Source organism: Acomys russatus, chromosome 20 (genome assembly GCF_903995435.1).
Source record: "Acomys russatus chromosome 20, mAcoRus1.1, whole genome shotgun sequence".
NCBI lineage: Eukaryota > Metazoa > Chordata > Mammalia > Rodentia > Muridae > Acomys > Acomys russatus.
In genome coordinates this window covers 1,461,736-1,474,388 of record NC_067156.1, presented here as the reverse complement: position 1 = coordinate 1,474,388, position 12,653 = coordinate 1,461,736, and the positions used below count along the sequence as shown (strand labels likewise).

Genomic DNA, 12,653 nt, shown 5'->3' with positions numbered 1-12,653 from the left:
TGTTCTGCTAATTAGAGCATAACAATTAAATAAATTACCTGGGTCCTTAAGATGTCTGGCATGCAATCGCAAAGCATCTACTTTAAATGACATTTAGAATACTCTCATTTGGGGCTAGACAAATGTTAGCCTAAAGGTGCAGTTGATGACAGCTTTAATTTCAGCTTTAAATGTCCTAACAAATTACTAATGGCTTAATCACAGGGGGAAAAAAAATTCCCTTATTTAAAAGATGGCAAATGTTTGACTTGATGGAGACGTTCACGATTTGAGAAGACTCCCCGTTCTCAACTTCTATTTGGTTATTATCTGCAACAGCCAAATTCCAAAATAACTAATGTTTGAGCAAATAAAATTTCACTACACTGAGGGCGTTTTAAAAAGCAGAGGATACCTGGCTCTGCAAGAAAAGGCAACGTCACAGAGAGGTAGGGCAAACACCAAAGGACTGAAGAACTGGGCTGACCCACAGGGATTTCCGTCGTATTTCTTTGGCTGGTCAGATATAGAAGAGCCTGCTTTCTCTAAACAAGCTAAGGACACAAAGCCCATCTTCCTTTGTCTAATTTTGCTCTGCAGATGTCACCTGCAGCCCCAACTTCTCGGGTATCCATTCTGTACACTGGCTAAGTGCCTCAAGAAAGGCAAATGTACACGTGTGCTTTTAAAAACAAAAGAGGTAGCAACGGGGCTGAGGGTGCGGTTTGGGAGCAGAGCACTGGCTTGCCTAGAATTGGGTTCAAATGGTACCGGGAGTGGAAGGGAGACTGCTACCAGCTACCAGCTACTTTTCTTTTTCTTTCTTTCTTTCTTTCTTTCTTTCTTTCTTTCTTTCTTTCTTTCTTTCTTTCTTGTCTTTTGGGAAGGCTTGTTTCTCTTAGGGATTCTGGCGGATGAGGAGGTGGGGAGGATGGAGGTGAGGCAGATCGGCACCCTGCTGTAACACTCACCACGCGCTTCTGAGGCTTGATGAGGGGCCGGCTGAGGCCGTTCATCTTGCTGTAGAGGCCACAGGCGTTGCACAGGTAATGGCCAGTGCCATCTCGTCTCCACAGCGGTGTCTGGATAGAGCCACAGTTCACGCACTCACGGCTCTCCGACAGGTCCTCCAGCAGGTCTGGGGTGGGGGGGGGGGCGAGGAACAGAGGTGTGAGGTCGCCTGCTCTGCTTACAGCACACTCTTCCCGGCCACACTCTGCACCCTGGCTGAGGACCCGAAACTGGAGGCCAGCCCCAAGCTCTCCTCCCTGGCCTTGGCCGCCCTAGATTCCCTACACCCCGGTGTCTCCCCGGGGGGCCTAGTAGAAACCTCAGGGAAGTCAGAGGCCCAGAGACTGAAGCGACCTAGGGGAAACTGGCTCTGGTCCCCAGTACTGCTCCTCGCGGACTGTCTAGTTTTTACAACTGAGGTCCATCCTAATTATAAAATGTGATTTGCCAAAGGGATCCGGGATTGCTGCCTTCCCAAGCGACCCACAAATACCCAGGACTCTGCCCATTCGTTATTATCAAGTAATTTTAAAAGTATTTTCTGTGCTCATCACATATCCTTCTTACAAACCATATTTTAAAATACTGCTCTTAGCACTCATATCGGTTAACTGTAAATAAGACAACGAAGGCTTTTCTAGGGAGGGAGGGCATGCTATTAAGCATGGAGACTACATTTGTTCTTACACCATGAGGATTTAGCACTGAAATATCCTGATTTCTCTCTGAAAGCCTATTTTAAATGCATGTTACCATCTTTCAAATCCTGTGGCTGCCTTTTGGAATTCGAAATTAACCTAAAGCCAAGTAAAACAAATCCACAATAATCTTAATCAACAAAAATAATAACATTTGCTATTTCTCTGCAAAGGAGGTGAAATAGAAAAGAACATCAATTCTCTAAAAATGAGATTAAATGCTAACACATATAAGCCTTGTAAAAAGATGATGCCTCCTGTGAAGAGGCCTTCATGTTACAGAGACTTTGAATGTTCTAATTTGGCATTCTTCAAGAAATATCTGAGTCGCTTAAAAGCGACTAAATGTTCCACTTCAGCATTTTATTTGAAGACTGCCCTGCCAGCCCCTCAGCCCCTGATGCTCATAGTTTGTATCTGCAGTTAGTAATGTGGAAAAGATATTTTAAATATGGTTTTAGCATTAAAATGCTTTCACCATTAATTTTAACCTTACAAAAAACCAAGTGTCCTTCATCTCTAGAGTTATGTCTTAGATTTAAAGGAAACTAACGTCCCACACAAGTGAGTTCAAAGTTATCCTGGGGACACTGGGGCTTACAACACATCACAAAGATTTATTCTTCTCCGCCCTAAAAGCCACTATTGACCACAGTAATCAGTGAAATACTCAGGACTTCAAGGACACTGAAGTTAAACAAGGCTTTTGCCTTTGTTGTTGACTTTAAAATGTTACCTATCAGAAAGCCCCTCCACCAGAGTGGGGCATTCCCTGGAAACTCTGGCCGGAGGTCTGGCCTCCTTCACTCAGCTAGGAACAATAAAAAAGGCTCCCAGGAATAGACTGTGTGAATGCCCCAGGTAGAACAGTCCTTGGGAGCCCCAGAGACAAAATTTGAAGTTCTAGAAAAAAAAAATTTTTTTTTTAACTAAATAAAAATTCTCAGCAAGGAGGTGGGAGGCAGAGGATCTCTGTGAATCGAGGCCAGCCTGGTCTATAAAGGGAGCCCAGGACAGCCAAAGCTACACAGAGAAACCCTGTCTCAAAAAACAAAAACAAACAAGCAAACAAAAAACTTCTCCTGCATCCCTGCAAGGGCCAGACAGCAATAATTCTAAAATGACAAAAGAAAATACACTGTAATTAAAAATTTTGGTTGTGCCTGAGGTTGGCACCTCTGTCCTAAGTGGTGCTTCTGGGAAGTGACAGACTTCAATCAGGTGTCTGCTCTGTGGGAGCTAAGAAAGGCCAAGGGAACTGGGGCTGAGGACCCAGGCTTAGTGTGCTGTGAGGGCCAGGGCAGGGAGGAGGCTTCTTAATGTGCAGGTTGCTAAAGCAAGGCACTGGGTTTTAGCCTGGGTGTTTGCGCAAACCCCTTACAAAGTCCACCTCCAAATGTGGTTTTCAATACAGGTAAAGAAACAGGGTGATGTGTTCCAACTTGGTCCAGGCTCCCACCTAGTCTGCCTGAGTTGATTTTTTTTTTCTTAGCACACTGCAAACCTGGATGTTCCCAAATCCCGTTACTACAACCCTTTTTTAAAAAGAAACCTGCTCAAATCTACAGAAGGTTTTCCCAACTTTGCAATGCCCAGAGACTGGAGAAGAAAAAAAAAAAAAAATCAAGGAAAATATAGGCTAAGTAAGTTCAGAGCCAAAGGAATCTTCTTTGGTGCCTTAAGTGCATTTCTCACAAGAACCCATTACTGTCAACACCTAAAGACAGAATTCTGCCTCCTCTGTACAAACTATCTCTCAGTCAGATGCAATGGTCATTGGCTCAAACCTACAGAAAGGGGCTTTAGAGGAGGCTAAGGTGTGCTTGCGTGTCCAGAAACAGGCAGAGCCAGAGCGGGTGTGGTAGGCTCAGACAGTGGGCACCCTGCCTGCCTGCCGGAACGCAGGCTTTGGGAATCCCTACTCACCTCCTGACAGAGGCTTCACATCCCAGCCACCGCCCCTTGGTCATCCTTTGAAGATCTGTAGTCTCTCAGTCTCTACCTTGGGAGCCCAGCACCATCTTTATGTGGTAGGAAGGGTGACAGCCTCCTACTCCAGCCCCAAACTATCAGGACATTTTAACAGGGTCCTTCACAAACCTCTTCCAGTTTGACTGTCAATGTGAACAAGAAAAAAAAGGAGTGGGGGGTGTCTGAGAGCGGCTGTGAAAACAGACTTCCCTTACCAAGTCTCTTGACCTCTCCCAGTGTTACTAGTGAGGAGCTGTTCAAAGCAGGTTCACTTTAAGCCACTAGGTTGGTTTTCTGAATACAAACCAAACAGGGGCCCTGAAAGGACAGTCACTACACAGAAGGGAGGAAGGGCTCCCAGAATGAAGCACAAAGTTTCACGGGACAGATGGACATTTTGAATTAGTGTGCCTCCATTCCTCCTAAGACTACAATTTTCCTCATAGGAACATTTATCAAAGGGGTGAAACCCCAAGGAAGAGAGCCCCATGGATGAACCCAGGGGTTACAACAGCTTGGCCGAGGAAAGACACAAAGCCAGGATCATACCTCTTCCCCTGCTAACCGCAGCGCCATTTCCATTGATTTTGTTTTCCCACTTCATACTTAAATAGTCCCTGGCGCGGGAGTGTATGAGGGTGTAACTTGGTTGGCTCAACTCTGAAGGTCCCCTGGCCTGGCCAAGTGGGAGCTGCATCCCAGAATCCCACCATGCAGATGCCAAGCCGGAGGCCTGTCCACCAGCTAACCCTAGGGACAAAGTCACAAATGACCAATCTACGTTTCTCCTCATCTTTCTCTGCCCCTATTGCTTGGGGGCGGGGGGATAGGAGTGCCAAGTAGATGCCTAGACCTTAAGGCTTTGCCTGTCCTATTTAAACGCTCCCCATGGGGACAAAGCTCCTCACCTTAGCTGACTGAGCCAGTTGAGGCTGAATATGTCCACGTGTCTATCTGATCAAGCGCCCGATATTCCAAATGCATCCAATTTTGGAATTCCACTCACAACTCAACCCAAACCAGAATACACGCAAAGCTCTGGACCCACATATCTCTCCATTAAAATAAAGGTTTTCTCAATTGCATGATCCTTAACTACTCAGGGAGCGCCCCGCCCTCCCCACTCCAGCCCGTGCACATGCACATCCCCTCCCCAAGACCCTTAGGTCACTCTCTTTCTTTTTTTTTTTTTTTTTTTTCCAGAAACAGGGTTTCTCTGTGTAGCCCTGACTGTCCTGGACTGCATTTGTAGACCAGGCTGGCCTCGAACTCACAGCTATCCACCTGCCTCTGCCTCCTAAGCGCTGAGACTAAAGGCACGCGCCACACCACACCCGGCTTCACTGTCTTTTCTGGACAAGAATAATCCCCACGCGGCATCACAGCTAGCCTCAGAGTAGACTGCCACTGACATAAAAAGAAATCTTTGCTGAGGTTAAGGGGCATCCACACCCGTTTGCGCCTTAGCGTCCCCTGCCCGCATGCCCACACTGCGACTCTATACCTGCGCTGGGGCCTCGCGGCACCGGGAGTGGGGCTCCGGCTCGGCTCTGTAAGCTGTGAATCACCGGCGTTTCGAAGGGTCCCGCTGGCCAGGCGGGCGTCAGCGGCGCACCCATGTAGGGCGAGTAAGTCGGGTGGTGGTGATGATGGTGATGATAGGTCCCGTTCAGAGGCCGCGCCGCGGACAGAGAGCTGTACTGGTGTTCCCGGCCGCCCATGGCCGCCAGGCTGCCGCCGCCGCCACTCACGCTGCCGGCGCCCGCGCTGCCCGCAGCCACGTAGCCCCCGGGGTCTCGTGAGGCGCCGTTGGCCATAGGAGGACTAGGCGAGTAGGGGAAGCGCGCCGAGGCGTGGACCGCAGCCGAGCCTGCACCCCCTGGTCCCGCCGCCCCGCCGCCGGCTGCGCCACCCCCGCCATACGGGGGGCTGTCCGCGGAGGCCTGGGGCCAGCCCGGGTGAGCGCCCGCGCTTCCCGCGTGGTTGCTGGGCCCGCTGCCCGCCCCCTGTAGGTAAGGCAGGCCGGGCAGCATTGAACCCACGCGCGTGGTGGGGACGTAGACTGGGGAGCTGGCCGCCGCGGCTGCCGCGGCCGCCGCGTGCACGAAGCCGCCGGGCGCGCCGTCGTAAGCGGCAGGCCCTTGGCTGGACAGGGCTGCGAGGGTCTGGTACATTTCCTCAGGCTGCTCGGCCGCGAAGGGGCTCAGCTTGGCGCCCCGGCTGGACCACAGCAGCTTGCTGGCGGTGGCGGCCTGGTCTAGGTCAGTGAAGAGCAACAGGTCCTCCCAACTCGACAAGGCGCTCCCGGGGCCAGCGACCCCGGGCGCCGAAGGTCCGTGGGCAGCCGCGAAGGGATGCGAGGCGTAGGGGCTGAGCAACAGCGAGCGGCCCGGAGGTCCCGCCACGGCCTCGGTGTCGAGCTGCGGCGTCCTGCAGTTGCTGGCGCCGCAGGGACCGCGATCCCCTCCCCGGGAGCAGGAGGAGGACGAGGAAGAGATGGGGGAAGGCGGCGAGGGGGGCTCCCGCGCTGGAAAGGCCCCGGAGTCGCCGGCGTCCGCAGCAGCGGCCCCGAAACGCTTCGGCAGGCACCAGCCGCTGTCAGTCAAGGCCATCCACTGTCCGGCACTGCTCCAACCTGACTTTTGATTCCTAGTGTGGGATTGAGGAACAAGACAGAAAGACCGATAAAGTGAGTTTACCAGAAGCGTACGCTGTCTACAAACATGCTTCACTCCCTCACCCTCTCTATCCCAGCTTAGGGAATTCCTTAAAGATCCTGCTTCTGCTCCGTGCTTGAGGGTTTAGGAAACGAGAATTGGAGTCTATACAGTAGACACAAAGTCCTCGACGACACCGGTGCCCTCCTCTGGCTCCCTGGACGCGTTTCCCAGCGCCCTCCCATCCCACCCCTCCACAGCATCCTTCCTCCGCAAGGCGCGCCAGATCCCAGAAGTGACCACGAAGCTGGCCAAGGTTTCCCTTCTGTCCCAGAGTGGATAGCTCTGGGCCCGATGACACGAAAGAACTTAATGGGTGTCAATACTGTCTCTTCCTGCCCTCCCAGTGGATGCCCCTCTTTTGCGATGTCTCAATGGGAGAGTTCCGCGCGTGAAAACAGCTAGCAAAGGCAACCTGCCCTCGAAAACGAAACCAGCGCCGTTTCTCCGAGCTTCCCGGACCTCGCTGGCCAGATCCAATGCGAGCTCCAGAAAAAGTCACCCAACCCAAAGAAAGTGGGATGCCAGGGCAGGCATAGGGGCCTGGGAAATAGTGCCGGAAGCCCACTCGGCAAAGCCTCACGCCCAACCACGTCCAGGCCGACCGCACACCTTAAACACAGACAGCCTTACAGCCACCAGCGCGCGCGCTCACCCCGGCCGGGCCACCCCCGGGCCACCCCATGGTCAACCCCAGCGGGGAAAAGGCCAGATCATTCCGGAATTGGACATAGTAGGGTGGAGCAGAGCGCAGAGAAAGGAGGGGGAAACACAGAAGGGGAGGGGGTGAGACCGCCCTAAAGCCGAGGCCACCCCAAAGGGGAGAGCAGGAAGAATGACAGGGAGACTTGGAAGGGGGTGGGGAGTCAGGCAGGCCTCCACCGGGCTGGTTTTCCAAATCGCTTCAGCTCATCGGAGATAACCACACTAAAATTAATGCCCACACACAGACCCGGGCAAGATGGCCAGAAAGAAGTTTCTCTGCCCACAGGACTACGGGCTCCTGCCCCTTGACGCTGAGATAACTCGGAGATAAGGCTGCGGGCAGATAAGCACTGGGGGGCGGGGGGGCCTGGTCCGCAGTATCCGGGGAACCAGGGAGTCCCTGCAATCCTCCTGGAGAGAAGGAGGGGGGACGCCCTCGGAGCCGATCACAACCCGGGAAAGTCCGGAGAGCTGGAGGCCCAAAGGCGGGCGACTGGTAAGGTTAGGGGAGGAGGGGGACGAACAAAGGAGGAAGCAGCCGAACCTCTGGCGAGCGACTTGCGTGAAGAGCGGCCGCGACGGAGGGTGCTCCGGGCGCGGAGTGAGGCTGAGGGCGCGGGCTGGAGAGCGAGTGTCCGGGGTCTGCGAGTCGCCGCTAGTGAATAAAAAGGAGAGAGGAGGCGCCTCTTACTGCTCTGCCGGAAAACTGCAGCCTGCGCTCCTGATTGGACTCACCGAGCCCTAAACAAACAGCGCTCGCCGAAGGGTGCCAGGCTGTGGGTCGGAACTGCTCTCCACAAGCTGCTGGGTGCGGAGGTGAAGAGAGGAGGGAGGGATCGAGGGGGAGGAGAAAGAAAGCGGGTGGGGAGGGAGGGGGAAGAGAGTGCTCAGCCCTAGCAGACAATAAGCGCTAGGCAGCCTGCGGGCGTGGGCTGAGCAGCTATCCCAGTCCCCAGAGTGAGGGTGAGTCCACCCAGGGGGCGCCTAGCTAGAGGACACTACTAGGGGAGAGGAGGGGACAGCAGCAGGCTTGACTTAGCCAACGACCCATATTAACCCAGCAGTGGAACACATCTTTGGCTCCCCAGTTACACACACACACACACACACACACACACACACACACACACACACACACACACACGAGGCAGAAGGGGGAGGGAAACTTGGCACAGGAGAAGCTGGACGTTCATTGCCCCGCACTGTCTGCCGCCGCAAAGGGAGGGGCGCGCCACCTCCTAGGTCAGCGCGCCCCCAAAGTCAGCGGCTGCAGGGGGCGGGGGGCGGGGAGCCCAACTGGCCTTCCTAGCTTCTCTTTTCAAATTAATCTCCCTCCCCACAGCGCACTTTACTCCCATACAGTTGCTTGTGACTGACCTTAAACTTTCCCGACCCAGCTTCGGGATGCTCAGGTCGTTGGGGCCTTTTGGGATGCAGGCTATGACCTGGGAAAGGTGCCCTAGTGCATACTCCCTACCTCGCCCATGCTCTTAAAATATATACTGAATTCCTGGGAGGTTTGTAGAGCTCAGAACGACATTCCCCAGCTAACCTTTGGGGTCGTGGTGTACGGAAAGGTTGACTCTATGAGGGACTAGGGACCCGTCATGAATGAAAAGCACTGCAGAGTCGTCCAGGGACGCTAGTTGGTTGTTGCGATCCCTCTGAGCTTTCCCTGGACTTCTGTTAAGTCGAAGATAAGGCCTTGAGAAGGAGCGGGGTACCTTCCCTGAACCCAGAAAGAAATACCGTTTCTCCACCCCCAATCTTTCACACACACCCCCTTAGAGTCGCTCCCTCCAAATGGTTATCACAACTGTGTACAAACTGATACCGTCCTTAGAGGGCCAAGGACTGGAAATGAACGTTGGCGGGGTTATCAGTGCGGATCTGTCAGCAGCGAGTCGCACACTGCTTGTCCCAAGCAGCAGCAGTGATATACGCCTTGTTCCTTTGGGCTCACAAAAAGGATTTCTTCCGACAAGCTAGACACTGGCAGGCTGCGGAAAGGGAATTGAACAGAAGGAACATTCTTATGGTGATGGATTTTTACATACACCTTCCAGGTAAATCATAGTAAATGCTTTTTCTAGATCTTCCTGAAATCATTTGAGCTCTGGTTTTGTTGTTGTTGTTTTAGTTTCGTTTGATATTTATTTTTGTTGCATTTCCAGTTGGAGAAAGGAGAGGGGTCCAAACAGAGTTGAACATAAATACATAGGTGCACTGTAAACTACGATTTCGAGAGCATTTGAGACCTTGTTGCGAAGGGGATGTTTCCTTGAACTATACCTGTGCGCCGCAGGAGACGGGAAAGGACATGAGGGGGAGGGGGAGGGGGCTCCGAATCCAGGAAGTTAGCGAGAATTCTCTCGTTTTCATTCCTCATTGTAAATTGCAGCCAAACACTTCTGAATTTTTAAGCCTGCTACCGAGACGGTCTATAAACCGTTCTTGTCTAACTGCGTCACTTTTACAACGTTCCTTCTTGCCTCCCCCAGTCGCTGTGGCTTTAGCCCCAGTTGCTGTGGCTTTAGAGTGGCTGCCTTTCTGTAAGGCTGAAGGTGGAAAACTCCCGCTAGCAGCAGCAGCAGGACTCCAGGCTTTAAATTTTAACCCGAGTTCGATCGAAAGTTACTACCAGCCCAAGAAATTGGCACGGGCCGGCCCAATTCCCACCAAGTTTTCAGCGGGCTTGCGCTTTGCGTTGTTCGGTAAATCCCAACAAAATTTTTAAGCTGACTTGGCTCTTCGAAGTTCATTTGTAAGCAATTCATTAAAGTTCCGGACATAGTTTTTCTTTTGAGTCCAGTTGTTCCGAAATAATGTCTCCAGTTTGCTCTTAAAAAGCAATTTTTACAGTTCATATTTGCTAAAAATAATAAATGACTTAGCTAACTAAATTTGGCGTCCTAGCTGTGAACGGCCTTCAGGGCTGAGGGAGATGGGAGTTCTGGGGCAAGATCGGTTCCTGTCTTGTAGCTGTTATTTCTGTTGTTGTTGGCTTTTTTTAAAGTTAGGGTAAGGGAGTGTTATCTTGCGTAAATTTCCTGGGACAATAGCAAACCCCCACTGATCTGCTTTCCCGCAGCTAAGCAGCCGAGCCTGGAGAACACACTGGCCCTGGCGCCGCTAGAACAGAAGTGAGGGACTCGACCCACATTGACAGATTTGACAACGTTGGGTCTCTAGGAGCTCGGGAAGTGACCCATAAGTTTAGCCTCCAAATTCAAGTCATTTTAGTAGTGCCAACCAAAGGAGGAAGATAGATCTTTTTTTTCTTTCAGGGCCACAAAATTCACACACACACACACACACACAGACCAAAAGAAAAAAAAGGAAGAAAAAGAAAAAAGAAAACTGGCTTTTGAAGGAGGAATAGGTTAGAGAAATATTTCTTCATGTCAGTTAATGTGAAAATAAAACTGTTTAACCTGTCCAGTTGACTAAGACAAAAACCTATGCTGCCTACAGACTCCAGTTTGCTTTTTTCCGGCTCTCGGACTCAGGCGACAACACCCTTGAGGCAAAGGCACATTTCAAAGCCCTCCCCCACTGGCTTCTGGCTGGACGCTCCTAGGGAACGGAAGGCCAGCAGAGCAGAATAAGGGTGCGGAGAGAAGGGAAACACCCCAAACTAGGGGGAACCCATTATGCTCTCGAAAGCTCCTAGAAGTGTTCCTCTTTTGTTTCTCTCCTCTCTCTCTCTCTCTCTCTCTCTCTCTCTCTCTCTCTCTCTCTCTCTCTTCTCCTCCTCCTCCTCCCTCCCCCCCCTTTTTTTCTTGCGCCCTCTCGTTTTCCCTCCCCGGCTTTGCTAATCTTGAACGAAATCGTTTCGCTCAGAACTATTTAGACCCGAACCTTATGCCCAAAAGAGGGCTGGCTCTGGGGCGCGGCCTGACCTCATAGACTCATTTATTTGGGCCGGGCCACACCACCATTGCCTTTCAAATCTAGCAGCCAATTGAGCTGGGGCCGGGGACCTCGTGTCGCGCGGCTTCCGGGGACACCACAGACCTGGGCCTGAATACGTGTAGCTGTACACCTTTGGCCTTGCAAACTCAAGCTCATTACCTGTCACTTCCTGAAGCTTCTGTCTGCTCCAACACCGACTTAGAAAGTGTAGAGGGGGCACACACACATGCAATTTCTGTCTTAAACATGGCTTGAACTTTAGATTTAAAATATTAGGCTGGAGCTATATAACTCACCGGTAAATTACTTAATGTTCAAGGATGTGGGTTCGATTCCCTTGGCGATTATATCACATTTCTTACTGTGCTATGGACTATTTCATCCAACGATGACTCCTCATTTTCCCCAGTGTCCCAGTCCAGTAGATGGGTATGGACTGTGTATTCCCCGACTCAGCCTGGCTACTCCTAACGACTTGTCTGCCTTTCCTTTCCCACCTCCTCCCCCTTCCCGATGCTTCCTCTTTTTCTTTTCCCCTTCCCCTCCTCCGTTTTATTCTTATTTTCCTATAAACAAACAAACAAAATCGCTCCAGGCGCGATCATGTGACGGCGGAAGAGCGAAGGTCGCCGCGAGTTGCACTGTCCCTTCTCCTCCGCTTGGCCTCGGGCCTCAGGGTTGGTGTTGGTGCGGGGCGATGGGAAACCCATCAACGCGCGAGACCCGACCTGGCCCCGCGGCCCCGCGGCCCCGCGCGAGCGCAGCCCCGGGTGACCTCGGCGGGCCGCCTCCAGCTCAGCGCAGAGGTGGGCTCGCAGCTGCCCGAAAGGTCACTGAGGTGGCCTCCCTCTCTGCGCGCTGTTTACGTGACTTAATGTACTTCTTACGCGGCGGTAAGTCGCGGCGGCGATAAGGGGGCGGCCGGGGAGGGTTGCCGTAAAAGCCCCACGCTGGGCGCCTGCGGCCCACCCTCAGCCATTAACCTTTTTACTTTCTTCTTTCCTCTCTCTCTTAAAGCTTGTTATCTGGGCCACCCAATGACCGACGAAAGATCTTCCCTCCCCACGTCTCCCATCGCCGCTTTAAACCAAATAAATTTAGCTATTAAGGGCCGAGATGTCTGACAAAAGATCGAAAGGTGTCTCTCTGGGATCGCTTAAAGAAGCGGAGAAGCTGGCGGCTCTCGAATCCCGATAAAGAAATTCCACGCCGGCGCCGGCCTCCCTCCTCAGCCTGCTTGCCTCCCAACACCCTGAGATTGCGACCTCAAAGGTCCGTTGGGATCTGTAGCTGCAATTGAGGCATTGTCTCAGGTCCCCTGGCCTGCGGATGCCCAGGCATTGGGACTCACCCTAATCCTAACCCAGGAGCCAGGGGACCCAAAACAGTCCTGCCAAGCTTGCAGAACCAAGGTCAATGAAACCCAAAAATACCATTTAAATTTACTCCCTCCCGCTCCCCCCTTTTAGACAAAGCCTTCTATTATGTATGGCAGACCGGCCTTGAACTCATGATCCTCAAGCCTCAGACCAGTGAGAGTATTGGAATTTCAATTGTTTGTAGCCTTGTCCTACCGTGTTTTGTTTTGTTTAATTCTCTAATACTAATAAAGACAAAACTAAGCCATGCCTATCCACCTTTCCAATGGTTCATTTGG

General features: G+C 52.1%; 1 protein-coding gene and 1 long non-coding RNA gene across 2 annotated transcripts in view; one reads left to right on the top strand and one right to left on the bottom strand.

The window, feature by feature from the left end:
- Gata6 (GATA binding protein 6) overlaps positions 1-7,748 on the bottom strand; it is a 33,664-nt gene extending 25,916 nt beyond the window's left edge. Inside the window, exons 1-3 of the mRNA XM_051163087.1 lie at positions 7,626-7,748; positions 5,164-6,308; positions 951-1,117 (exon numbers count right to left, since the gene is read on the bottom strand). Coding sequence (XP_051019044.1) covers positions 951-1,117; positions 5,164-6,271 — 1,275 coding nt within the window. The 5' untranslated portion in view covers positions 6,272-6,308; positions 7,626-7,748. The remainder of the gene's footprint in view (positions 1-950; positions 1,118-5,163; positions 6,309-7,625) is intronic.
- Positions 7,749-7,882: 134 nt separating this feature from the next.
- On the top strand, positions 7,883-12,635 carry LOC127204165 (uncharacterized). Its single transcript, XR_007832453.1, has 3 exons — positions 7,883-7,897; positions 8,925-9,147; positions 12,014-12,635. It is a non-coding gene; the product is annotated as an uncharacterized LOC127204165 (long non-coding RNA).
- Positions 12,636-12,653: the final 18 nt, after the last annotated feature.